At 41.7% G+C, this 27,407-nt stretch overlaps 1 protein-coding gene across 4 annotated transcripts; it reads right to left on the reverse strand.

Moving 5' to 3' along the window:
- Positions 1 to 104: 104 nt before the first annotated feature.
- On the reverse strand, positions 105 to 5,649 carry LOC140855842 (uncharacterized). Of its 4 annotated transcripts, XM_073252963.1 has the most exons (3): positions 5,314 to 5,452; positions 429 to 1,018; positions 105 to 299 (listed from the first exon to the last, which is right to left on the reverse strand). In XM_073252963.1, the coding sequence occupies exons 2-3, from the start codon at positions 852 to 854 to the stop codon at positions 252 to 254; spliced, it is 474 nt and encodes a 157-aa protein (XP_073109064.1). In that variant the 5' UTR covers positions 855 to 1,018; positions 5,314 to 5,452; the 3' UTR covers positions 105 to 251. The 4 variants fall into 4 exon arrangements, with proteins under 4 accessions (XP_073109064.1, XP_073109065.1, XP_073109066.1 ...); XM_073252964.1 differs by lacking the exon at positions 429 to 1,018 and having other exon boundaries at positions 149 to 299; positions 5,314 to 5,649; XM_073252965.1 differs by lacking the exon at positions 105 to 299 and having other exon boundaries at positions 314 to 1,018; positions 5,314 to 5,648.
- Positions 5,650 to 27,407: the final 21,758 nt, after the last annotated feature.

Below are 27,407 nucleotides of genomic sequence, written 5' to 3' on the forward strand. Positions count from 1 at the left end.
CTCAGGCTCGGAAACAAAAGCAGCATGGCCTACTAACCAATCATGTACCTGGTATGCAAGTCCCTTTCTTTTCAGGTAAGAAGTTGCTATTACGAGTTGAACCATCAACGACAATGCTGAGTATGTATGTTTTGTGAACAGACATATTATTGTAACCGTAGTGTTTATTCAAGCATCTGAACTTTTGAAACATAGGATAACTTCATAATAGGCCTATAGCTGGTGAGGACTCCAAAAGCCTTATTTCCTCACTAGTCACCCAGCTTCTGGCAGATAGAGGAATACCTCAGGGTAATTCCCTGCATGCAACAGTTCCAGCGAGTTAATATATCTCGCAATTCTAATGTCATCATGCCTACGCTACTTGACACTACCAATCTATTTACTGCGAAGGGTGAAGGGAGGATGGAAAAAATGAAAGAACTGACAGCAAGCAACTGGTGCTCGACTCGGACTGGAATAGAAACGTTGCACTTTGCGAATGTATTGCGCACAGCTTGGGGGCGAATCAGCGGGAACTGGGTCATGAGGGCATTGAGGCACAGGCACACGATTATGCTCCCAGCGGGAGTGCTGTCGTTCTCCTCGGCGACCAGAGCGGCCCCACTGCAGCACGAGGAAGATAGAGTGTAGCTACCATTGCTGCTGGAGAAGGGTATGAGGCACGGAATTAGCGGCGGCTGGACGACATCACAGGCATTGACGGCACCAACTGTCATCGGATGCTCCGAAGAGGAGAAAGAGAAGGGAGAGGGAGAGCAGGGAGTTGGAAGAAGTTGAAGCCATTTTGAGGTAGGCTGTATTTTGGGATGGCTTAGGTTTGGGGACGTGGTGGTGCTTAAATAAGAAGGCATATATGCATGCAGATAGAGAGAGGAGAGAGATTTGATTGACAGCAGTCAGGCGTATATTGGTCGGTATGATGGGCACAGCAGCAAACCCAGGATAATGAGGCTGGCGGGGGGCACGGTGATGAAACTGGTGCCTGCCCAAGGTTTCAACTTTCAATAATGCCGACCTGCCAAATGTTAAAAGCGAGAGAAGAATTCGATTAGTATATGCTTTAGCCGTGTAAAAGGAATATCCGTAATAACCTTCTCTCTTACTGTACTAGATTTCAGTTGCTTCGGAGTTGCATAAAAATTGGCTTTTTTCCCATTACAATGACGGAACTCACATGCTACATTAAGGGCCACAGCTCCAATATGTCATGTAGGGTGTACTTCGAGTAGCCTATTTGAGCCAACATTTTTTGTGTTATCGAACTAATGTTTCGCCTAGAGATAGATGAGTTCTAATATATACAAGTCTGTCTAAAACATGAAAGAGCACACGATACGCTTCAAAAGCTCTGTTAGTTAGGACAGTAAAAGGCATTATAAACTAGTGCCTGTTAGATCCATCGTCATCCGTAAGATCAAAAATATCAAAACACTCTGTTTACTATATTTTTTTAAATGCTAAAGTCTTTTTTGACAGATATGGGAAAAAGCACTTTCTTGACAGGGCACATGAAGTTTTCAGGGGGTGGGTTGTCATAGCAGAAAAACATTTAATCCATAATAGATTTGGGGACGCCATTAATCCCTCTTGAAATTTTTTGAATGAATCCCTCTAGAAATCCACACAAGCCTATGAACAAGTTGCAATGCTGCAGAGTAGGGAGGTCGATTAATTTGTTCCTCGAGCGGTACTCATTTTGACAACCATGGAGTCAAAATCTTATGAAAAACTTTATGTTTTGCAGTAGATTTTTTGTTTTTAACTCATTTTGCAATTACACCCACTGTTACAACTTCTCCAACAAGAACATTTTCAATTTAATCTGGGTTCCAGCCTTTGAGGTTGAGTCAAGAGTCCCTTGGCAAGCAGTAATCAGAAGCATAATTACTGCATGAAAATAGACAGTTTTGATGTACTGCTTGCAACCATAAACTCCAGAATCTGATCCTGTTAGTTACTCAGCCATAGCATGTTATGACTTTCATATTCAATTTTGATGATGTATTTAAAGGAGTATGATGTTTTCTTTCACTTCCCCCAAAAATGAATTTTAAAATCAAATCCAATTCTAAGATTATTTTTATCATATTAACAGAAGGGATGAGACCTAAAACATTTGAAATCGATTTTAAATCCACCATCGGATACAAGAAACAGGGAAAGAAAAACACTTCTGCTGAAACACCAATTCGCATGAGGCAATCAAACACTTTTTGTTCATTAGAGGCTGCAAATTTACCGAAGAACTAGACTATATAGGCTGCTATTGTAATGTGAAATTGCAAGTACAGAGAATGGATCGACCAGTCATTACTATACATGGCTTAATGGAGATTTGAGGAGCATATAGGAAAATTTTCCAAGAAGTTGACAAAATAATTAAAATTACACTGACCAGATATTATGTATACGCAGGAAACCATCAAAAGAATCCAATGATCAGCTAGGTGGCAAGGAGTCAGGATCTTCAACATGCAGTTAAAGCATGCAGCAGAAAGTGAGAACTTCACTTTTATATCAGAAACTTCTATGCCTCTTAATACACAAATGGTCAAGCCATGTGCTCTCTCACAAAGTTTAGTGTCCTTTTCTTCAATAAAATGTGCTTTTTTTCTTGAGAAAAAGATTAGGTCAGAAGATCAAACCAGAGACTGAAATTCACAACTCGGAACCATGCCCTAACGCAGGTAAAAGGGGGAAAAAAAACTCAAGGACATCAGTCACGTGCAAGTGGATCTGCCTCAACAGGAAAGGATAAAGCTCGAGGAAGTCTCTATATATAAATTAACTGGATCCAGAACTCACAATTCAAGAGGTAATATAGACAACTATTCCATCCTTAAACTCATTGGCCTCTTGCCTTCCTCAGCTTGACTTACAGATGGCGCTACAAGATGAAAATCTCCATATTTCTTTCTTACATTTCTGTTATGCACAGCTTTTAACGCTACTGTATTTATTAGATGCAGTCTGGTCGGTTTACCGTTGTGGCAAGTTAGACTGGTTGTGGCTATACAGCATCATCCTTCATACATCTAATAGGTGTGGTCTTAATGTTTTATTCTACATTTATGATAACCATGAGGATCCACCAAAACTATGCATGCTAGGCTTTAACCTCATTAATAGATGATAAACTACAATGTCATTCGAGTAACCCTAGACCTAATCAAAAATCAAAAGCCATGGACATCAAGCTGGCTACCAGAGTTTCATGTACGACAAAACCACTTTGCAGTCCTTTTTTTTGGCATCTGAAGGTATTCGTTACCTGCAAAGGGATTTCATTTAAGACAACCCTACAGACATAGTTTCAGCACTCAAATCATCACCTGCCATTGTGAATGACACCACTTTGATGATTTTTCTCCTTCTGTTGACAAAACATGAATCTTATATTACATTTACAATAATCCTACAAGGATTTTTTTAAACCTCCTCAAGGATTTATTCTCCAACTGAGGAAAAATACCTACAAGGCTTTCCTTAAAGCCCCTCAAGGAGTAACTGTCTACCTAAGTCAGTCAGGCATCCATTTGATGACTAGTTTTAATTTAGCGGAGACTCTTGATATATTAGTTTCATTGGTCAACCACTTGTCAGCTGCAATTTTTCTGGTTCCCATCAAATGTTTATTTAGGTGATCCATATTCCCTTTTTCTAATCTCTATTCCGATCCATTTAGAATTGTTTGCTTTGTGTTAGAACATTTAGTCAAGGTTTCATCTCGGTTGACATCTCTCCCAAGTTCTCAGTTTTTATCATTATCAAGCAACCCCAAATATGATATCTCTGAAATTCTCAGTTCCATTATTTGAGCTGATATAAAACCGGGTATATCAGTCAATACAATTTTATTCCTACCAATCGATATTTTTTTCAAGTAGTTTTTTTTTTTAATAATATTTCTTAATTAATAAATTTTGAAATTAATGTATGAATATAGTTGATAATCTCAGATTAACTATATCAGCTGAAATATTCATCCTAAAATATCTGCCATGATCTCAGAAAATCTTGGCTCCCTCCAATTTTTCCCACGTACCATATCAACTGAGATACACTAACTCTTGGTTCACCACAGTTCCAATCACTCGCTGAGATAACTCATATGTTAGGATTTAAAACCTTTTATTTACTGTATTTTGGGTACCTGATTCATCTTAAGTGTTGTTTTAGAAATTCCATCACTGGAGGTAATTTGTGTTAAATGTCCTATTCCTAGACTTCATTTACTCGAGAATATTTCCTAAACTTGATTATCCTAGTGATTACCCAAGCCATCTTAAGTGTTGCTCTCATTTTTAAGATCCAATAAACCCTTCCTGCTTCCTTGGCATATGTTTCATTAATACAGTTCTGCTCCTATCTATTGTTGCCTTTGGCATGAGACACATCTGGATATCCATAAAGGCCATTGCTGGAATTGATGAAAAGTTTTCTGATCTATATGGTCCATTTCAGCCAACTTTCACATGATGTTTTTCAATTTTATATTTCTGCATGGAAAGCAGGAAAAAAATGACTTCTGGCTACGAAGTGAAGCTTGACACCATATATTCACATACTCACCAAGTGAAACATTAGAACATATATTACCCTGGTAAGCAACCAAAAGGTGATGGTAAGGCTTTTGAGCGATCCCCTGGGTTCAATTTGGTTGCAGTGGCAAATAGACGGCACTTTCCATCAGTATTTTGTGGTCAAACTGAAGAAAAACTATAAGCAATTCAACCTAGGTATGGCGACTCTCAAGAAAAATTCTGGATAGAACTCTACAAACAGAATTTCAATAGAAGAGGACCACCAGTGACAATTCCAAATCATTTTATCATGGCTTTTCCCATGATGATTTGTATATTTTTCTTTTTCTGGCAAGCGCCAAGATTCAATGGTTCTATTCTATTAATTCTCACGGTTCCTCTTCAAACAGATAAATCAAGGAAATAAAATAAAAAAGAACCCCAGGCTCAGATCAAATAAGCCCTTCCACTCGGGGTACTTTCAATCAAAGACTCATAATTGACCCCGATTCACCAATATTTGCCAAGACTCTTAATACTGTAAAACATCTCTAAACTTCGATCTGATAAGAGCACCATCAACTTCCATTGCGTCCAGCAAATGATAGAGCAAAACACGAGATTTAGAAGTCAAAGTACACACATATCCGAGGTAAAGAAAAGTAGATCACAGAGAGATAGATGAATTATGTATCGCAAAACAAGTAGTACAAGTGAATCGGAGGATATGAAAAGGAATTTAAGGGGAAGGCGTTCAAATCAAGCGGACTGGTTCGCAAGAAAAGACCTGGTGGGGAAGCCGCCAGGCCTCGGCGGATCCGAAGCACATGTCGTCGAGGGCGTCGCTGCGGCACCACCGGCAGCGCCTGGAGCTCCGCTGGCACTCGCTCCTCGACGCCAGCTCCCGGCACTCGAGGATCGCCCCAGAGATGCTCTCGTTCTTGGCCGTGGCGACGTGGAGGAGCAGCGCGAGAAGAAGGAGCAAAAGCACAGGCCAAGACCTGGCCATTATCGGGGGAAAAGTGGGTGCTGGGTCAGCGGGCGGCCCGTCGAGCGGCGGCAGCTATTTTGGCCATCTCGCATCCTTCCTGGGGGTATATGTTCGAAACCCGATCGTTCCGGTGGGATGTAGCAGACCAGCTTTGGGATCATCCACACTTATTGTCCGAAACCGGCCGGACCGGCTGAGTGACTCGGTTCGTCAGTTATCCCTTCTTTTTCTATTATTTTTCTGCACGTAAAATCTTTTGCACGCCCACAAGAATGACAGAAAAAATTTATGATCTCCTGATGACTAAAAATTTTATTTTTGATTCTTTATTTTAGTGCTTAATTTTATGTTTAATATCGGATCCGTATGATAAGTATAAAATCTATATGTAGCTGTCTATAGAAATAAGTATAATTTGTGCAAGTGCAAGGAAATAAATATGAAATATTGATTTTATGAAGATCAGTTTTAAAAAGATCATTGGAGAAACCGGAGTTAAATTTAAGAGGAGTAAAAGACTAAATATGCAAAAGACTCCAATTAACAAGGGACGTCTTGTACCCAAGGTTGCAACTGGGCTGGATTGAGTGGTGAGCTGATCCAAGCCATAGATACCCAACTCGAGCCATTTTAAGAATCCTGTAGAGCTAGATCGGGTTCTAAAGATCTGTTCTATTTTCAAGATCGAATCTAAATTTACTAAATTTTGATCCAACATGCTAAAACATCTGAGTTGATTTAGATCTTATGATTAATAATTAAATCCAAAATCAGTATAAAATCCCAATAAAATGGGCCCGTCTCTTCTCGCTAACATTTAAAGTCCAGGTGAGCATGCCAATGAAACTATGGTTAGTGCATGGTTGACAATGTATTGTTAAGTTAATATTTTTTTTTGTAAAAAAAATAAAAGTTAGAGGAGGACGATCCGGCGCATCTATCTTTTCTGGATCGGATCAGCTCTAACATTTAATTACAATCCGATATCCATCGAGATTCGAATCTGAATCATTTCATTAGAAATAAAGATCCATTCCGCTGGAATGCCACCTCAATGACGTATTGTTAAGTTAGTATGCTAGCTTCTTCTTCTTTTTCTTCTTCTTCTTTTTCCTCTTCTTCTTTTACGATAAGAAATTCTTGGGCTATATGAATATACTCAATGATAAACCTGTGAGTTGTAGGCCTCTTCAAGGTTGCAGGATATATGATATCAAGGATTATATGGTACCTGTATAACAGTTGATGGTTATTACTCATTTGATTCTCTTTAACTACTGCATGACCTGAATCAATCTTCAATTCAAAAGTACCGTGGATGTTGTCGTGTTAATTTAGGAGAATTACATTTGAATGTGGATTCAGAACTGCACCGACCAAGATCTGCTTTCATATTCCTAGCTAAAAAAGACTACTTATGCTGTATGAGTTTGAGGACAACTATTTAGTTGCTTCGTGTGAACTGCCCACGTTGTCTTCAACGGTGACCGTATGGAATATCTAATGTGACAGTCCCATTGGGAGTTTACTTCCAAAGTCGAGCACCAACTGCAAGACCCCGATTTACTCTTAGCTTTAATATTATGATCTGAACCAAGGGCGGATCTAAAAATCTTATTTTGTGAGATCAATATAATAAAAAAAATAAAAAAATTATTAAAAAAATATTATTTTTAAAAAATAATAAAATATATAAAATAATAATATGTAATATTTTAAATATTTTTTAATAAAATATTATAAAAAAATTATAATAAATTTTAAATATTATTAAATATTAAAATTATAATAATTAATCATAAATTATTCTAATCATATATATTTGATATGAGGAAAAAGAAGAAGGTAAAGATAAAATTAAAAAAGTTATAAAAAAAATAAAAGAGATATATATAATTCAGATTGAAAAGAGAGACAAAAAAAAATATATGATTTTCTTTTGCATCTGCATTGATTAGGATAAAAATAAATAAATCGATGTAGAGTTTAAACGTAAAAGAAGGATAAATGGAGACCATCTGTTGGGATGGGGCATTAATTGATAAACAGAGAAATCATGAATAAACAAAGAGAAAAAATGAGAGTGGGGAGGAGAAAAATCAAAGTGCCATGAGAGAAAGAGGGGGATATGTGAGTCAGTAAAGAGAGAATGTAGATCATAATTGCTCTTTTTATCTTTTGACATGGTCTTTATAAGATATAAAAAATAAATTGATATAGGGTTTAAATATAAAAGATGAACAAATAAGGTTGGAGTGGGATATTAAAAGATAAATAAAGAAGTAATTAATAAAAAAAGAGAAAGAAGAAAAGAGAGATAAGACATGAGAGTCATTAAAGAGAGAGAATGTAGATTATAATTATTCTTTTGAACTTTTAATGTGATTTTTTTTTTATCCTTTACTTCTTCAAAACTTTACATGAGATATGGGATCAATTCATAAAATTAATGGAGTTAAATTTGATTTTTTCTAATAATATATATATAACTAATATTTTGTATATTTTTTGTAGGATCAATTGACCCCACATTTAATAACCTGCATCTGTCACTGACCCGAACCAGATTCAAATTTTTTAGGTTGGGGCTAGATTATGCATGATCTGACCCTACTCGAATGACCCATTGGAACAAAATTTTTATCTATAGACCTGGCCCGACCAAATCCAATCTTTTACTAGATTAGGTCTAAGTCCAATATTAGAACTCAATCACAAAACCGAATTAGTTCGGGTCACTAATGACCTAATCCACCCAACCCAGTTGCACCCCTAGTTGTACCTTGATTTTCGTAGGACTATATATTTCAACATTTACTCATCTAGCTGGACCTACCTGGAACATAGATTCCAAAATACCAAGCGATGGAAATATTTAAGACTTGTTGCGGCCAATCCCCTCGTCGCCTGATCGTCGGGAACGAGCGCCTGTAAAAGAAAGTCCGCACTGACCGGAGGTGGCTCCGACGGGGACCCTCCGACGGTCAAGTCAGAGAGGAGACTAGGCAACAGTGAAAAGAAAATAAGGAGCTCAACGAGGGAGAGAGAGAACTAGAGAGGAGGGAATTCAGGGGTTTCGAATGGACCTCTAGCACTGTTGCCTTCCCCGATATATATAGTGGAGCATGATATGGCGCCGTCATTAATGATGTGGACAATTGAAGAATTGTCAACTCACTGAGGACTGTCAGAGTCGCCGTAAGGGTGTCAAATCATCATGGGGCTGTCAAATCGCTAGGGTTGACCCATGCCTTAGGTGGGATAATGCCCCTAGGCGGCAGTGCCGCATGCCGTTGTCAGGACTGACAGTTTTCGACAGTCGTACGGCATCTGGAGGGGCCGACCGACCATAAGTCGGCAGCCAGTTGTGGGGCATCGGGTGAAAATTTGGAGCCCTTCCGACAGTCAGTCGGGCACGTTGCAGGAGTCGGGCATCGGACTCCATAGTGCCGCCGGTTGGGAGAGAGGTTAAGGTCCGTCCGACCGACGTATCCTCGGTCGGTCGGTGACGGCAGCCGTCGGTCAGTCGGCAGAGTCGAGCGTCGGTCATGTAAGTCCGACGATGAGTCGGCGTGAGTGGGGTCTGTTGCCCAGCTATGCAACCCAAGAGGGGGGGTGAATTGGGTTTCTAAAAAATTTTAAGCCCAACAGATAACTTATGAAGAACAAAACAATGGCTTTAAATCAATATTAATTAACTAAAACAGTATTGCAAGGATATAATAAAGAAATAAGATAAAGCGATAAAGCACACCACAAACACAAGGATTTATAGTGGTTCGGTGCTAACCTTGCACCTACGTCCACTCCCCAAGATCCCACTTGGGAATTTTAATCCACTATCCTTTGTATTCAATCCGAATACAAAACGTCGGAAACTCCGACACTAGCTATCCCAAGCTAGAATACAAGACGTCGGAAACTCCGACCCTAGCTATCCCAAGCTAGAACACTTGTTTCCCGGGTACAAGCAAACCCAAAACACTCCGATTTCAGGTTCGGATCAACCTTTCCTTGTTTTGGAAATCCTCCAAAAACAAGAGCAAAAACTCACAAAGAGTAAGAATATTTAGAGCACAGATGAATACAATAACAGCTCCTTAAATGAGCAAATATAACAATAAAAGCTTTACTCAAATGAAGAACCCCTTTTTCAGATTTTCTCAAGATGAATGAACGGTTGAACGCTTGAGAAGAGGTTGATTGTTGATTGAAGATCTCTTGAAAGCTTTGAACGATCTCTAGATCAAGGTTGAAAACAATCGACTTGAAAGATTCTCTCTTTGAATGCTCTTGCTTTTCTTTTTCACAAACTCTCTTGAATATTGTGGATCCTCTCTCTTCTTCTTGAATATTTCGTTGATCTCAGATTTAGGATCCTCTCTTCTCTTTTGATCTCACGTTTGATCTCCCGATTTCCACACTTTTTCTTTGCAATTTGATCTGCTATTTAATCTGCAATTTTCTTTCACCATTTTAAGCATTTTATGGCATTAGTAGCAAGAGAAAACAATTTAGGCAGATAAAGAGCCGTTAGAGGATTTTTAGGAAGCATAAATGGCAATTAAAACGGGCAAAAAAATAGCCGTTGCTGACATTTCCCGTCGCAGGGGTCGACTCATGAGTCGACTCATGCTTCAGGGGTCGACTCATGAGTCGACCTCTGTTGCAAAAACCAGAGAATGCTTTTCTGGAATTTCTTGGCTCAAATTAGCAGGGGTCGACTCATGAGTCGACTCATGCCTTGTGGGTCGACTCATGAGTCGACTCACAGGTCGTGCCAAGCCAGAAAACTAGCGTGCCAAGAAGAATTTTTTGCGTGCCATTCAGCTCATAGTGCCATGAGTTGACTCATGAGTCGACTCATGCACTTCAAACCTTCATAACTTCAAAAATATAAGTCCAAACACAATGAAATTTTCACCAATAGATTTCAAATCATTTGTTCTACCAAATGGTACTATCAAATCAGGATTTTAGTGAAATTACGATTTTGCCCTTGAAGAGCATAAGGACTTTTTCAATTGTTTGTATCCCTTCAATCTGCTTTGTAATCATCAAAATCAATCTAGGAGCAACAATCTCCCCCTTTTTGATGATGACAAAACATATGAACAAAAATATTTATGTTAATGCATTAATTTCAAAAGAATCCATTATGGGTGTATATGCTTGAAAAGAGTATGATTCTTTTGGCATGTAATATAAATGCAAAAATAGTTTGTCCATTTTCTTAAAGATTTGAAAAGGGTATTAGATCATTTTGAGTTCAAGATATTTCAGAGCAAGAGAAGATAAATAACTTTTTCTATGTATCAGAGCAAAAATAATTTTTACAATGATATCAGAAAAGATTTTATAATGTATCAGAGCAAGAAAATTTTAATGTATCAGAGAAAATTTCATACAGTATCCGAGCAAATGTTATAATATTTTAGAGAAACCTTCACACTGTATCGGATCAAATGTTATCATGTATCAGATCAAGTTGAAAGAAATTGTAGGATGTATCAGAGTAAAACAAATTTCTTATTGATGTCTCAAGGTGAGTAAAATTTCAAAAGCAAGTTTGAATATCAGAGCATATATATAAAAAATACTTATTTGCATTGTACTCATGATTTTGCTTTTGATGGATTAAAGTTCTGTCTGATACCAAATTTCTCTGTCTGATACCAAATTTCGATACCAAAATTTCTCAAAGTTTTGTTTAATCTTTCAATCCTTGTTTTTGTCTAATTTCTCCAATATTTGTTTTAATTTAATTTCTCCCCCTTTTTCTCATAATTTAGGATTTTGCTTTTTGTCTAATTTCAATTTTTGTTTAATTTTAATTTCTCCCCCTTTTTGACATCATCAAACATAGTTAACTCTTTCTTTTCCTTTTCTGAAAATATTCTTTAATTTCTTCCTCTTTAGAGTTTTTCACAGATGTTTGCTCCCCCTTAATATAGCAATTATCAATAGCAAACACAATAAGGAGAAGATGATATTTCAACAGATGTATCGGAGACCAAAATATAATCATTACAAAGAGGTAGAAAGATGATTCCATTAATATCATAATTGTTTCAAAACATAAAATTCAATCAGCTAAATGTCAATACTTGGCCCCAAGGTATAGATCCTAGAACAAGATACTAACTCCTAAGATCTAGATAAGTCAATGATCAGAGTCATCAGATATAGGGTGAGGAGATGATGGATCAGAAGTGCGTCCTCTACCCCGTCTGCCTCTGCCACGAGTGGAGGTGATGGCACGAGCAGGAGAACGAGATGAACTAGGTGGCTGAGAACGCTGAGATACTAGGGCTGATACCATGAGTCTGATAGAATCAAGTACGTTCAGTGCTCTGGAAACAGATTGAAGTAGAGCAGTGAACTGGGTGGTAGCATGCTCACTCGATCCTCTGATCTCTTTCCTCAGTAGCTCATATCCACCTTCTAGTGCTCCTCTGAGCCTTCCAGCCTCTGCAGTGAGGTCTGTGACCTCAATGGTAGACTCCTGTGGCTGGGGATGGGCCAATGCAAGGACTTGCCCCTGCAAGTCAAGAACTCTGCCAGTAAGTCTCCAGACTGTATCCTCAAGCTGCTGTATCCTGACGGACTGATCTGAAATCATCTGAAATATAGTGGAGATGTGGGGAGTAATGGTCTGATCAGAAGAAGTAGCTCCAGGTGCAAAAGAAGTACTACTCCACTGGCTAGACAACAAAGAAGCCACACGCTGAGATATATGCTCGATCTGATCGTCAGCCAGTCTGAACTCTGAATGAGGTGCTCTGCTCTCTGGCTGATACACTGGTGTGGGCATCCTAGTAAACTCAGAAGGGCCAGCCTCAGTATCAGGAATGAACTGGGTATCTGGTGAAGCTGCCCTGAAATCATGTACAGGAGAAGATGGACCTTCTTCTTCTACTCTGCCTTCAGTTCTGTCTTCAGCTCTTTCCTCAGCTCTCTCCTCAGCTCTTTCTTCAGAGCCCTTGATCCAACCACCAACAGTCTTTGTAATTCCCATTCGATGTAGGCTGTGTTGGTTGAAAGTGTCCACATGTGAGAGCTTGGTAGGTGTCTCCCCCTCACAGCTAACTCCAAACCTCCTAAAAACTCTAGTAAGGGCCATACCATAAGGCAAGTGTGCCTTGGATCTGTTCAAAGTTTCTCTCATGGCCTCTATCATAAGTGTAGGGAGGTTTAGGGGGGTCTGAGTGATGATATGAAACATGACACATACATCTTTGCCAGATAGTAAGCATGTCTACCACTCCTAGGAAAGAATAGTTTTGTCACAATCTGATGCAGGACCCTCATCTCAATGGACAGTAGCTTTGCTTCCAATTTGTTTAAACTTCCTGAAAAATCTTCACCTAAGATAATTCTGATCCCTTCTTCTTTAATTTGGAGTTCCATATATGAGTATCCTTCACTAGGCAACTGAAGTATCTCTCCCAATATCCTAGAATCCAAACAGATGTCAATCTCCTTTACAGTTGAAGTCACAGACCCGTTTCCATAATTTAGGTTCTGGTAGAACTCTCTGACTAGATCAACATAGGTGACTTCCTTAAGAGAGCAATAAAGTTCCCATCCTTGATTTTTGATCTTGGTAGCAAAAGTAAAGCCTTCTTTCTCAAAGAACCGAAAATCTATATTTTTCTCGGTTTCTACTTTTCTATCAGAAAGAAGATTTACACTGGGGCTTATGGAGGGTTGAGAGGGACCTTGAGCAGGTACTGAAACTGGATTGGGAACAGTGGAAGACTGAGCATGCCTTTTCTTTCGGACAATTTCCTCAGGCTCTCGGATTGATTTCCTTCTTTGGGGAAGTTTCATCTTTGGAGCCATATCCAATAAGGTAGCAGACAAGAAGACTTGAATTCAGTGGAGGAGGGATCACAAAAGAGTAAAGAAGAATTTTGGTGGAGAAAAGAAGTGGATTTTGAATGAACGGTGAAGTTCTAGGGCACGTTTCACCCGCGCCTAACACTGCGAGAAAGCACAGAAAAATCCTTTTCAAGGAGGCGATTTTTGGTGGAGAGGAGGAGGGAGAATTGCCTCAGAATTGATCCTTGGATTTGGAGCAAAAAGAGTTGGAGAGGACGGCTTTCGGAAGGAAGACGACGAGAAGATGAGTCATCTCATAAACAAGGTTTCCCGTTTTAAAAACAATGAACCCGATGGAAGTTGGTGGGATTTACAAGTTTGCCATTGAGTCGACTCATGGGGGTCGACTCATGAAGTTCAGAAAATCAGGAAAAATACAAATAAATTCCAGAAAAATTCAAAATTTTGGGAGAAAGAATTTTGCTCAATGATAAATTTTTAGAGTGATAAAACTGAGCTTTTGGAATCAGGATAATTGTTGGAAATTGAGCTCTAAGAATATTTGATAATAATTAAGAGAAGTTTAGGCAAATGGATCTAGAATTCCTAGATTTCTCCTAATTTCACAGAATCTATCCTCACTAAGGGCCTTTGTAAAGATATCAGCTAATTGATTTTCAGTGCAAATATATTCAAGAATTATATTTTTGTTTTGAACATGTTCTCTTATGAAATGATGTCTTATCTCAATATGTTTAGATCTTGAGTGTTGTATTGGATTTTTAGATAGATTTATAGCACTTGTATTATCATATTTTATTGGTGTTTCATTAAGTTTGATTCCAAAATCTTCGAGTTGTTGCTTAATCCACAAGATTTGAGCACAACAACTTCCGGCTGCAATGTATTCGGCCTCAGCCGTAGACAGTGCCACCGAATTTTGTTTCTTGCTAAACCATGAGATTAGGTTAACTCCAAGAAATTGGCAAGTTTCACTTGTGCTTTTTCTATCTAATTTACATCCAGCAAAATCAGCATCAGAAAATCCTAACAAATTAATTTGTGAGTCCTTAGAGTACCATAACCCTATAGTTTGTGTACCATTTAAGTATCTAAGGATTCTTTTAACAGCATTCAAATGAGATTCCTTAGGATTAGATTGATATCTTGCACATAAGCAAACACTAAACATGATATCAGGCCTACTTGCAGTTAAATATAATAATGAGCCAATCATACCTCTATAGTATTTTAAGTCTACGCTTTTACCTTCATCATCCTTGTCAAGCTTACTTGAGGGACTCATTGGTGTGCCAATAGGTTTGCAGTTCTCCATTCCAAATCTTTTGAGTAGTTCCTTGGTGTACTGGCTTTGGGTGATGGAGATTCTCTCTTTTGATTGTTTGATTTGGAGTCCGAGAAAGAAAGTGAGTTCTCCCATCATGCTCATCTCGAACTCTCCCTGCATAAGCTTAGCAAAGTCTTGACAAAGGGATTCATTAGTAGACCCAAAAATTATGTCATCAACATAAATTTGTATAATTAGCATATCATTTTGGTTTCTTCTAATAAATAGGGTTGTGTCTACATTGCCCCTTGAGAAACCATTATTTAGTAGAAATTTGCTTAGCCTTTCATACCATGCTCTAGGTGCTTGTTTTAGACCATATAAAGCTTTATTTAATCTAAAGACATGATTGGGAAAAGCATGATTTTCAAATCCAGGGGGTTGTTCTACATATACTTCTTCAGAAATATATCCATTTAAAAATGCACTTTTAACATCCATTTGAAATAGTTTGAATTTCATAAAGCAAGCATAGGCAAGTAGAAGTCTAATGGCTTCTAATCTAGCAACAGGTGCAAAGGTTTCATCAAAATCAATTCCTTCTTCTTGATTATATCCCTTAGCAACCAGTCTTGCTTTATTTCTAATTACATTTCCATGCTCATCTAATTTGTTTCTAAAGACCCATTTTGTGCCAATTATTGAATAATCTTTAGGTCTTTTCACTAAGGTCCAAACATTATTTCTTTCAAATTGACTGAGTTCTTCTTGCATAGCATTAATCCAGTTATGATCATTTTCAGCTTCTTCAAAAGTTTTAGGTTCAAGTTGAGATACAAAAGCACAATGATTAAGTACATCTCTAAGTGAAGAACGTGTTTTTACCCCATGCATAGGATCACCGATAATTAATTCCTTAGGGTGGTTGTGAACATACCTCCATTCCTTGGGTAAGTCATTTGTACCTTGAGGTTGTTCTTGAATTTCTTCACCTTTCTCATTTTGTTCATCTTCTTGATCCTTGTCTTCTGGAGTTGCTGAATCTTTTAGAGTGATCTCCTTCATACCTTCTATTAGTGGATCTGCATCATCAACACCCTCATTCTTCCTTGAAGGAAGATCGTTAGATTCATCAAAGACAACATGTATGGACTCCTCAACTACTAAGGTTCTTTTGTTGAACACTCTAAATGCTTTACTAGTGGAGGAGTAACCTAGAAGGATTGCTTCATCTGATTTTGCATCAAATTTACCAAGTTTTTCTTTGCCATTATTTAATACAAAACATCGGCAACCAAAAACATGAAAATAGGCAATATTTGGTTTTCTTCCTTTCCAAAGTTCATAGGGGGTTTTCTTTAAAAATTGTCTTATTAAAGCACGATTTAAAATGTAACATGCTGTGTTAATAGCTTCCGCCCAAAAATATTTTGGAAGGTTGCTTTCACAGAGCATGGTACGGGCCATTTCTTCTAAGGTTCTATTTTTTCTTTCAACTACCCCATTCTGTTGGGGTGTCCTAGGAGCAGAGAAGTTGTGGCCAATTCCATTTTCATCACAAAAATTTTCAAAGTCATGATTTTCAAATTCTGTTCCATGATCACTTCTAATATTTTGAATTGAAAACCCTTTTTCATTAGTGACTTTTCGATGAAATTTCGTGAAAATTTGAAAAGTTTCATTTTTGTGAGCTAAAAAGAAAATCCAAGTAAAACGAGAGTAATCATCAATTAATACAAATCCATATCGTTTTCCTCCTAGACTAGTGGTTTTAGTTGGTCCAAATAAATCCATATGTAAGAGCTCTAAAGGTCTAGAAGTTGAAATAGTGTTTTTGGATTTAAATGATACTCTAGTTTGTTTACCTAATTGGCATGCATCACAAATTCTATCCTTTTCAAAATTCAATTTTGGCAAACCGAGAACTAAATCCTTTTTGATTAATTTTGAAAGAGAATGCATGCTAATATGTGCAAGTCTACGATGCCACAGCCAACTAGTCTCATTTATTTTAGCATTTAAGGAAACTAGGCATTGCATGTCTAATTTAGTTAAATCATTCAAGTCTACCATATAAACATTGCCATGCCTATGTCCTATAAATTTAATGCCATCGTTAATAGGACTCGTCACAATGCATACAGATGATTCAAAACTTACTTTATACCCTTTATCACAGAATTGACTAATGCTAAGTAAGTTATGCTTTAAACCTTTAACAAGTAAAACATTCTCAATGTATTTGGAGGGAGTGATACCAATGTTACCTATCCCGATGATCTTTCCTTTGCCATTATCTCCAAAGGTGACCATCCCTCCATCCTTAGCATCAAGCGTGATGAATTGTGATTCATCACCAGTCATGTGTCTCGAGCATCCGCTGTCAAGATACCATTTTCTGTTTCCTTCTTGGGATGCTAGACACACCTCATTTTCATGTGCCATCAGGCACAGATTGGCTTGTTCGGTTGAGGTTTCCTCGTCGGAGCTTGAGTCATCACTCGCACTCCAGGTCGCCATCATTGCCTTCTTTTTGAATTTCTTTGGACCTTTCTTCAATTGAGGACATTCGGATCTAAAATGTCCTGGCTTCTTGCACTCGTAGCATATAGGGGTTTGATCTTTCTCCTTTTCTATGCTTTGATCCCCTTTTGTAAATTTCTTTCTTATCCCCTGTTTCCTTTTTCTTAGAAACTTCTTGAATTTCCGGGTGATGAGAGCCATCTCCTCATCCTGATCTTCATCTTCAGAGTCATCTGTTTCATAATCAGGTGAAGTTGTGGATTTGAGGGCAATGGTTCTTTTCTTTTTGATTTCATCCTCTTGATGTTGCATCATGCTAAGTTCATGAGTCATCAAGGATCCAAGAAGCTCTTCTAGAGGTAGAGTGTTCAAGTCCTTTGCTTCTTGGATGGCAGTCACCTTGGCTTCCCAAGTTCTTGGCAGTGACCTGAGAATCTTCCTTACAAGTTCACTGTTAGTATAAGATTTGCCAAGACTCTTTAAACCATTGATTATATCAGTAAAACGAGTAAACATAGCAGTTATGGACTCATCATGCTCTATTTTGAACAATTCATATTTATGTACAAGCATGTTTATTTTAGACTCTTTTACTTGATTTGTTCCCTCATGGGTGACTTCTAACCTATTCCATATTTCTTTAGCAGATGCACAAGTAGAAATGCGATTAAATTCACTAGCATCTAGTGCACAATAAAGAACATTCATAGCTTTGGCATTTAATTGTGCCAATTTCTTGTCAACCTCATCCCATTCTTTCTCGGGTTTGGTTGACTCCTCACCATCTATAATCTTGGTGGGTGTGTGAGGACCATTCACTATGATACTCCACATATCATAGTCGAGTGCTTGTATGAAAATCTTCATCCGAGCTTTCCAATAGGTGTAATTAGACCCATTGAAAAGTGGAGGTCGGTTTGTTGATTGCCCCTCAGCTAGAGAAGTTCCAACATGGGTTGCCATAGATCTTTGGCTCTTTGATTGTTAGATCAAAGAAGGGCTAGAGCACTGGCTCTGATACCACTTGTTGCCCAGCTATGCAACCCAAGAGGGGGGGTGAATTGGGTTTCTAAAAAATTTTAAGCCCAACAGATAACTTATGAAGAACAAAACAATGGCTTTAAATCAATATTAATTAACTAAAGCAGTATTGCAAGGATATAATAAAGAAATAAGATAAAGCGATAAAGCACACCACAAACACAAGGATTTATAGTGGTTCGGTGCTAACCTTGCACCTACGTCCACTCCCCAAGATCCCACTTGGAAATTTTAATCCACTATCCTTTGTATTCAATCCGAATACAAAACGTCGGAAACTCCGACACTAGCTATCCCAAGCTAGAATACAAGACGTCAGAAACTCCGACCCTAGCTATCCCAAGCTAGAACACTTGTTTCCCGGGTACAAGCAAACCCAAAACACTCCGATTTCAGGTTCGGATCAACCTTTCCTTGTTTTGGAAATCCTCCAAAAACAAGAGCAAAAACTCACAAAGAGTAAGAATATTTAAAGCACAGATGAATACAATAACAGCTCCTTAAATGAGCAAATATAACAATAAAAGCTTTACTCAAATGAAGAACCCCTTTTTCAGATTTTCTCAAGATGAATGAACGGTTGAACGCTTGAGAAGAGGTTGATTGTTGATTGAAGATCTCTTGAAAGCTTTGAACGATCTCTAGATCAAGGTTGAAAACAATCGACTTGAAAGATTCTCTCTTTGAATGCTCTTGCTTTTCTTTTTCACAAACTCTCTTGAATATTGTGGATCCTCTCTCTTCTTCTTGAATATTTCGTTGATCTCAGATTTAGGATCCTCTCTTCTCTTTTGATCTCACGTTTGATCTCCCGATTTTCACACTTTTTCTTTGCAATTTGATCTGCTATTTAATCTGCAATTTCCTTTCACCATTTTAAGCATTTTATGGCATTAGTAGCAAGAGAAAACAATTTAGGCAGATAAAGAGCCGTTAGAGGATTTTTAGGAAGCATAAATGGCAATTAAAACGGGCAAAAAAATAGCCGTTGCTGACATTTCCCGTCGCAGGGGTCGACTCATGAGTCGACTCATGCTTCAGGGGTCGACTCATGAGTCGACCTCTGTTGCAAAAATCAGAGAATGCTTTTCTGGAATTTCTTGGCTCAAATTAGCAGGGGTCGACTCATGAGTCGACTCATGCCTTGTGGGTCGACTCATGAGTCGACTCACAGGTCGTGCCAAGCCAGAAAACTAGCGTGCCAAGAAGAATTTTTTGCGTGCCATTCAGCTCATAGTGCCATGAGTTGACTCATGAGTCGACTCATGCACTTCAAACCTTCATAACTTCAAAAATATAAGTCCAAACACAATGAAATTTTCACCAATAGATTTCAAATCATTTGTTCTACCAAATGGTACTATCAAATCAGGATTTTAGTGAAATTATGATTTTGCCCTTGAAGAGCATAAGGACTTTTTCAATTGTTTGTATCCCTTCAATCTGCTTTGTAATCATCAAAATCAATCTAGGAGCAACAATCTCCCCCTTTTTGATGATGACAAAACATATGAACAAAAATATTTATGTTAATGCATTAATTTCAAAAGAATCCATTATGGGTGTATATGCTTGAAAAGAGTATGATTCTTTTGGCATGTAATATAAATGCAAAAATAGTTTGTCCATTTTCTTAAAGATTTGAAAAGGGTATTAGATCATTTTGAGTTCAAGATATTTCAGAGCAAGAGAAGATAAATAACTTTTTCTATGTATCAGAGCAAAAATAATTTTTACAATGATATCAGAAAAGATTTTATAATGTATCAGAGCAAGAAAATTTTAATGTATCAGAGAAAATTTCATACAGTATCCGAGCAAATGTTATAATATTTTAGAGAAACCTTCACACTGTATCGGATCAAATGTTATCATGTATCAGATCAAGTTGAAAGAAATTGTAGGATGTATCAGAGTAAAACAAATTTCTTATTGATGTCTCAAGGTGAGTAAAATTTCAAAAGCAAGTTTGAATATCAGAGCATATATATAAAAAATACTTATTTGCATTGTACTCATGATTTTGCTTTTGATGGATTAAAGTTCTGTCTGATACCAAATTTCTCTGTCTGATACCAAATTTCGATACCAAAATTTCTCAAAGTTTTGTTTAATCTTTCAATCCTTGTTTTTGTCTAATTTCTCCAATATTTGTTTTAATTTAATTTCTCCCCCTTTTTCTCATAATTTAGGATTTTGCTTTTTGTCTAATTTCAATTTTTGTTTAATTTTAATTTCTCCCCCTTTTTGACATCATCAAACATAGTTAACTCTTTCTTTTCCTTTTCTGAAAATATTCTTTAATTTCTTCCTCTTTAGAGTTTTTCACAGATGTTTGCTCCCCCTTAATATAGCAATTATCAATAGCAAACACAATAAGGAGAAGATGATATTTCAACAGATGTATCGGAGACCAAAATATAATCATTACAAAGAGGTAGAAAGATGATTCCATTAATATCATAATTGTTTCAAAACATAAAATTCAATCAGCTAAATGTCAATACTTGGCCCCAAGGTATAGATCCTAGAACAAGATACTAACTCCTAAGATCTAGATAAGTCAATGATCAGAGTCATCAGATATAGGGTGAGGAGATGATGGATCAGAAGTGCGTCCTCTACCCCGTCTGCCTCTGCCACGAGTGGAGGTGATGGCACGAGCAGGAGAACGAGATGAACTAGGTGGCTGAGAACGCTGAGATACTAGGGCTGATACCATGAGTCTGATAGAATCAAGTACGTTCAGTGCTCTGGAAACAGATTGAAGTAGAGCAGTGAACTGGGTGGTAGCATGCTCACTCGATCCTCTGATCTCTTTCCTCAGTAGCTCATATCCACCTTCTAGTGCTCCTCTGAGCCTTCCAGCCTCTGCAGTGAGGTCTGTGACCTCAATGGTAGACTCCTGTGGCTGGGGATGGGCCAATGCAAGGACTTGCCCCTGCAAGTCAAGAACTCTGCCAGTAAGTCTCCAGACTGTATCCTCAAGCTGCTGTATCCTGACGGACTGATCTGAAATCATCTGAAATATAGTGGAGATGTGGGGAGTAATGGTCTGATCAGAAGAAGTAGCTCCAGGTGCAAAAGAAGTACTACTCCACTGGCTAGACAACAAAGAAGCCACACGCTGAGATATATGCTCGATCTGATCGTCAGCCAGTCTGAACTCTGAATGAGGTGCTCTGCTCTCTGGCTGATACACTGGTGTGGGCATCCTAGTAAACTCAGAAGGGCCAGCCTCAGTATCAGGAATGAACTGGGTATCTGGTGAAGCTGCCCTGAAATCATGTACAGGAGAAGATGGACCTTCTTCTTCTACTCTGCCTTCAGTTCTGTCTTCAGCTCTTTCCTCAGCTCTCTCCTCAGCTCTTTCTTCAGAGCCCTTGATCCAACCACCAACAGTCTTTGTAATTCCCATTCGATGTAGGCTGTGTTGGTTGAAAGTGTCCACATGTGAGAGCTTGGTAGGTGTCTCCCCCTCACAGCTAACTCCAAACCTCCTAAAAACTCTAGTAAGGGCCATACCATAAGGCAAGTGTGCCTTGGATCTGTTCAAAGTTTCTCTCATGGCCTCTATCATAAGTGTAGGGAGGTTTAGGGGGGTCTGAGTGATGATATGAAACATGACACATACATCTTTGCCAGATAGTAAGCATGTCTACCACTCCTAGGAAAGAATAGTTTTGTCACAATCTGATGCAGGACCCTCATCTCAATGGACAGTAGCTTTGCTTCCAATTTGTTTAAACTTCCTGAAAAATCTTCACCTAAGATAATTCTGATCCCTTCTTCTTTAATTTGGAGTTCCATATATGAGTATCCTTCACTAGGCAACTGAAGTATCTCTCTCAATATCCTAGAATCCAAACATTGGCATACTTTTGGCATGGTTCGCACTTCCGGACCAACTCAGCCGCATCCTTCCTCATGGTGGGCCAGTAGTAACCCTGCCGCAGGACCTTGTAGGCCAAGGATTTGCCCCCCAAGTGACTCCCGCAGATCCCTTCATGCACCTCTTTGAGTGCGTAATCTGCGTCGGTCGGTCCCAAGCACCTGAGCAAGGGAAGGGAGAACGACCTTTTGTAGAGTCGGCCATCCATTATCACATATTGGGAGGCCGACCATCAGAGCCGCCTGGCCTCCGCGGGATCTTCAGGGCTAATCCCGTTGGTCAGGTACCAGACAATCAGATCCATCCAGCTTGGTTCGACCGCCAGCTGTAGCACTTCCTCGACCTTGTCGATGCTCAGCTGCTCGAGATTCTCCATGAACGTTCGGCCTAAAGCATCGTAAGCTGAAGTCGCCAGCCTGGAGAGTGCGTCGGCCCGGGCGTTCTCCAACCTGGGGATATGGGAGATCTCGAAATATCCGAGGCGCGCTACAAGATCCTTCACTTTCTGGAGATATTTTGCCATAGCTGGATCTCGCGCCTTGAATTCGCCTTCGACCTGCCCCACGATTAGCTCAGAATCGAAGAATACCTGGAGGCTGTCGATCCCAAGTTCCTTCGCCATCCTCAAGCCGGCGAGGAGCGCTTCATACTCGACTTGATTATTGGAGGCTTCAAAGTCGAATCGAAGGGCGTACTCAGTGACTACCCCCTCCGAATTGGTGAGCAGGAACCCGGCCCCGCTCCCCTGAGCGTTTGAAGCTCCGTCGATGTGCAATACCCAGGTGGACACCGGGTCAGGCTCAGAGACCGCAGCTCCTCCGGGGTTCTCGCCTTCCGATCCTTGGTCGGTCGTCGGGCATTCTGTGATGAAGTCGGCCAGGACCTAGGCCTTTAAGGTAGGTCGCGGTCGGTACTGTATGTCGAACTCGCCGAGCTTCATCGTCCACTTCGCCAGTCGTCCCGATGTATCGGGGCGGCGCAATATCGCCCTCAGGGACTGGTTGGTGAGGACCACGATGGCATGCGTTTGGAAGTAGGGGTGGAGTCGTTGTGCGGAGACGGTCAGGACGAAAATCATCTTTTCTGTCTCCGAGTATCGAGCTTCAACGCCGTGGAGCACTTTGCTGGTATAGTATATAGGTTGATGAATTCGGCTCTCGTTCTCTCGGACGAGCACCGAACTAACCGCCTCGGGGGAAGTGGCCAAATAGAGATACAGTGTCTCCCCGACCTCTGGCTTCACAAGCAACGGCGGAGAAGCCAGGTACCTCTTCAGATCCTTGAAGGCCCGTCAGCACTCATCCGACCAAGAGAAGCCCTTCACCTGCCTCAGGGTCTTGAAGAACGGGAGGCATCTTTCGACCGACCGAGAGATGAATCGGCTGAGAGCGATGATTTTTCCATTCAGCTGCTGGACCTCCTTCTTGGTGTTCGGGTGGCGCATGTCGATGATTGCCTTTATCTTCTCGGATTGGCCTCGATTCCTCGTTGCGAAATGAGGAACCCAAGGAACTTCCCCGAGGTCACTCCGAAGGAGCACTTAGTCGGGTTCAGCTTCATTCGATGTTGTCGTAGAGCGCGAAAAGCTTTTTCGAGATCTTGAATATGATCTGTAGTCTGCGCACTCTTTACCAGCATGTCGTCCACATATACTTCCATATTGCATCCGATCTGATCTTTGAAGACCTTATTGACGAGTCGTTGGTAGGTAGCTCCTGCGTTCTTCAGTCCGAAGGGCATCACTCTGTAGCAGTAGAGGCCCTTAGGGGTCACGAAGGCAGTGTGCTCCTCGTCTTCGGGTGCCATCCGGATCTGGTTGTACCCGACGAAGGCATCCATGAAGCTGAGCAGTCGATAATTGGACGTCGCATCCACCAGCTGGTCGATCTTCGGAGGTGGAAAGCTGTCCTTCGGATAGGCCCGATTCAAGTCGGTGTAGTCGATGCAAATCCTCCACTTCCCGTTGGCTTTCTTCACCATGACAACATTGGCGAGCCAATCGGGATATGCAGTTTCTCTGATGAAGCCTGCCTCGAGTAGCTTGTCCACTTCTTCGTCGATGGCCTTCTGTCTTTCAGGAGCAAAAGACCTTTTCTTCTGCCTCACCGGCCTCATCATTGGGTCGATGTTGAGTCGGTGCGTTATTGTCTCCAGGGGGATGCCCGACATATCTGCTGCCGACCAAGCAAATATGTCGGCGTTGGCCTTCAGCAGCTCCGCCAACCGTCGTCATTCTGGGTCGGGTAGTTGAGACTCGACCCATACCTTTCGGTCGGGATTCTTCGCTATTGAGATGGGAACGAGCTGTTCGGCCGGTGAACCCCGTTCTTCCTCCTCCCGTTGGTCTAGCTTGTCGATCGTTAGGGAGCCCTTCAACTCATCGCTTTGAGCGAAGATCTGGAAGCATCGGCGAGCGAGCTGTTGGTCTCCGCGCATCTCTCCGATTCCATTTTTGGTCGGAAACCGAACCAGGAGATGATACGTCGAAACTATCACCCTGAGGGCGTTTAGTCCGGGTCTTCCAAGTATGGCATTGTAAGCCGAAGACACTTGGACGACCACAAAAGTCAAATGGACTGTGCTTTGTCGTGGTTCGGTACCAACCATCACGGGCAGAGTAACTTCTCCTTCCATCATGACAACGTCCCCAGCGAAGCCTATCAAGGGCGTAGAGACCCTCCTGAGTCGGTCGGTCGATAGTCGCATCCGGGAGAAGGTCGAGTAAAACAAAATGTTCGTTGAACTTTCATTATCTACAAAGATTCTTTTTACATCATAGTTCGCTATTGTTGTCGAAACAACAACAGCATCGTCGTGGGGAGTTTGGATGCCCTGAACATCTTCCGTAAAAGTAATTACGTCGTCCGGGCGCAGCTTCTTCGTCGGCTCCCCTCCAGCAGACGTCCCCGAGCTCGGTCGTTTGGAAATCATATTGATGACCCCGACCGTAGGCCGATTAGTCGTCGCTTCTTCAGTCGACTGGGGTCGTCGGTCGGCAACTGGTTGAGTCAGTGGGTTCCTTCGAAATTTATCGAGATATCTCCGACAGATGAGAGCTTCGATCTCATCCTTAAGCTGGATGCATTGCTCGGTATTGTGGCCGTGGCCCCGGTGGAATCGACAGTACTTCCGTCGGTCGAGGCCCTTTGCCTTCAGAGGCGGAGGCCATCGCAGGTACTCTTCCCCTTCTATCTCCATCAAAATCTGCACACGAGGAGCAGAGAGAGGAGTGTAGGAGTCGTACCTGGGGCGTGTCGGCCTTGGGCTCCACCGTCGGGGCGACCTCTAGTTCCGTTGTGGGGGTTAGACCCGACCGTCGGTCGGGGGCCTGCTAGGCACGGCAGGGTCCCGACCCTTCCTTCGCTTCTCCTTCAGGCCCTTGGGCTCGGTCAGGCGCCGGTCGGAAGCTCCTTCATCCGCGTGCATGTACTTGTACGCGCGCTCCAATAGTTCGGCATACGTCCGGGGGAGGGTCTTGTCCAGGGAGTAAGTGAATCGGGATGCCCTTAGCCCCCGTTTCATGGCCGAGATGGCCATGTCTTCATTGAGGTCCCGAACCTCAAGCGTGGCTGCGTTGAATCGCGCCACGAAGTATCGGAGCGTCCCGTTTTCTCCTTGTTTGAGGGAGAAAAGGCTGTCCGATGTCCGCGGCGGCTTTCGACTGGTGCTGAAGTGGGCCACGAAGGAGTGCTCGAGCTATCCGAAGGAGTGGATACTTTTCGATCGAAGATCGGAGTACCAGGCCCTGGCAGCTTTGCGGAGCGTGGCGGGGAAGCCGATGCAGAGGAGAGCGTCGGTTGCCCCTTGGATCGTCATGAGAGCTTTATAGCTCTCCAAGTGATCGATTGGGTCGGTGGAGCCGTCGTAAGGCTCCACGTGCGGCATCTTGAACCGACTGGGGATCGGTTCATCCAGGATAAGTCGGGAAAAAGGTTGGGCGGTCTGGAAGTCGACGTCGTTCGAAGACTTCTGCTCGTCCACCTGCAGCTGGGCAAGCCGACGGTCGATTTTCTCGAACCTGCACTCGTAGTCGTCGATCCGTCGGTGCTGGGAGACCCCAGGAGTGGAGTCTCCGGAGGAGTCCGAGAGAGAGGCGGACGGCGTTCGCGGTCACTTCTCCTTCCTTGCTCGTTCCAGCTGGGAGGGAGAAGGCCGCCGAGATCGATGGGTGTCGCGTCGTGGCCGCCCCTCCTCCTCTCGGTAGGAGCGCTGTGGTAGGTGCTCCTGCGGAGGCGACGGAGACCGATGCGGGTGTCGGTGGCTGCTCCTGGAGGGCATCGGACGTGCCGCCGGTTGCTCGGCCGGTGAAGGCGGCAGTCGGATCAGTTGCTGCTGAAGGCTTTTGACCACGTCTGTCAGCACGGTCATCTGCCGCACGATCGCTGCGATCTGCGCCTCCGTGGTCACCGCGGGGTGCGGAGAGCTAGGTTCCGCCATAGAGGGTGGAAGAGAGGCCTCTTCCCGATGGGAAGAGCGCCTCGCCGATCCAGTGACCCTCGATCGCTGAGCTCTTGTCTTGTCATCTTGAATTCCGTGGGGGTTACAATCCCTGGTGCTGTCAATGAAGCACTAACTTGTCACTGCGCTCCCCCCTATCTGGCGCGTCAATCTGTTGCGGCCAATCTCCTCATCGCCTGGTCGCTGGGAACGAGTGCCTGCAAAAAAAAGTCCGCACTGACCAGAGACGGCTCCGACGGGACCCTCCGACGGTCAAATCAGAGAGGAGACTAGGCAACAGTGAAAAGAAAACAAGGAGCTCAACAAGAGAGGATGAGAGAGAGGGAGTAAGCCCGAAAGTTTCGAAGGGACCTCTAGCACTGTTGCCTTCTTCGATATATATAGTGGAGCATGGTATGGCGCCGTCATTAATGGCGCGGACAATTGAAGAATTGTCAACTCACTGAGGACTGTCAGAGTCGCCGTAAGGGTGTCAAATCACCGTGGGGCTGTCAAATCGCTAGGGTTGACCCATCCTTAGGTGGGATAATGCCCCTAGGCGGCAGTGCCGCATGCCGTTGTCAGAACTGACAGTTTCCAACAGTCGTATGGCGTCTGGAGGGCCGACCGACCATAGGTCGGCGGCCAGTTGTGGGGCGTCGGGGTGAAAATTTGGGATCCCTCCGACAGTCAGTCGAGCACGTTGCAGGAGTCGGGCATCGGACTCCATAGTGCCGCCGGTCGGGAGAGAGGTTAAGATCCGTCCGACCGACGTATTCTCGGTCGGTCGGTGACGGCAGCCGTCGGTCGGTCGGCAGAGTCGAGCGCCGGTCATGTAAGTCCGACGATGAGTCGGTGTGAGTGGGGTCGGTCGGTATTCCCCAA

This window comes from Elaeis guineensis, chromosome 2, assembly GCF_000442705.2.
Source record: "Elaeis guineensis isolate ETL-2024a chromosome 2, EG11, whole genome shotgun sequence".
In the NCBI taxonomy this organism is placed as follows: Eukaryota; Viridiplantae; Streptophyta; class Magnoliopsida; order Arecales; family Arecaceae; genus Elaeis; species Elaeis guineensis.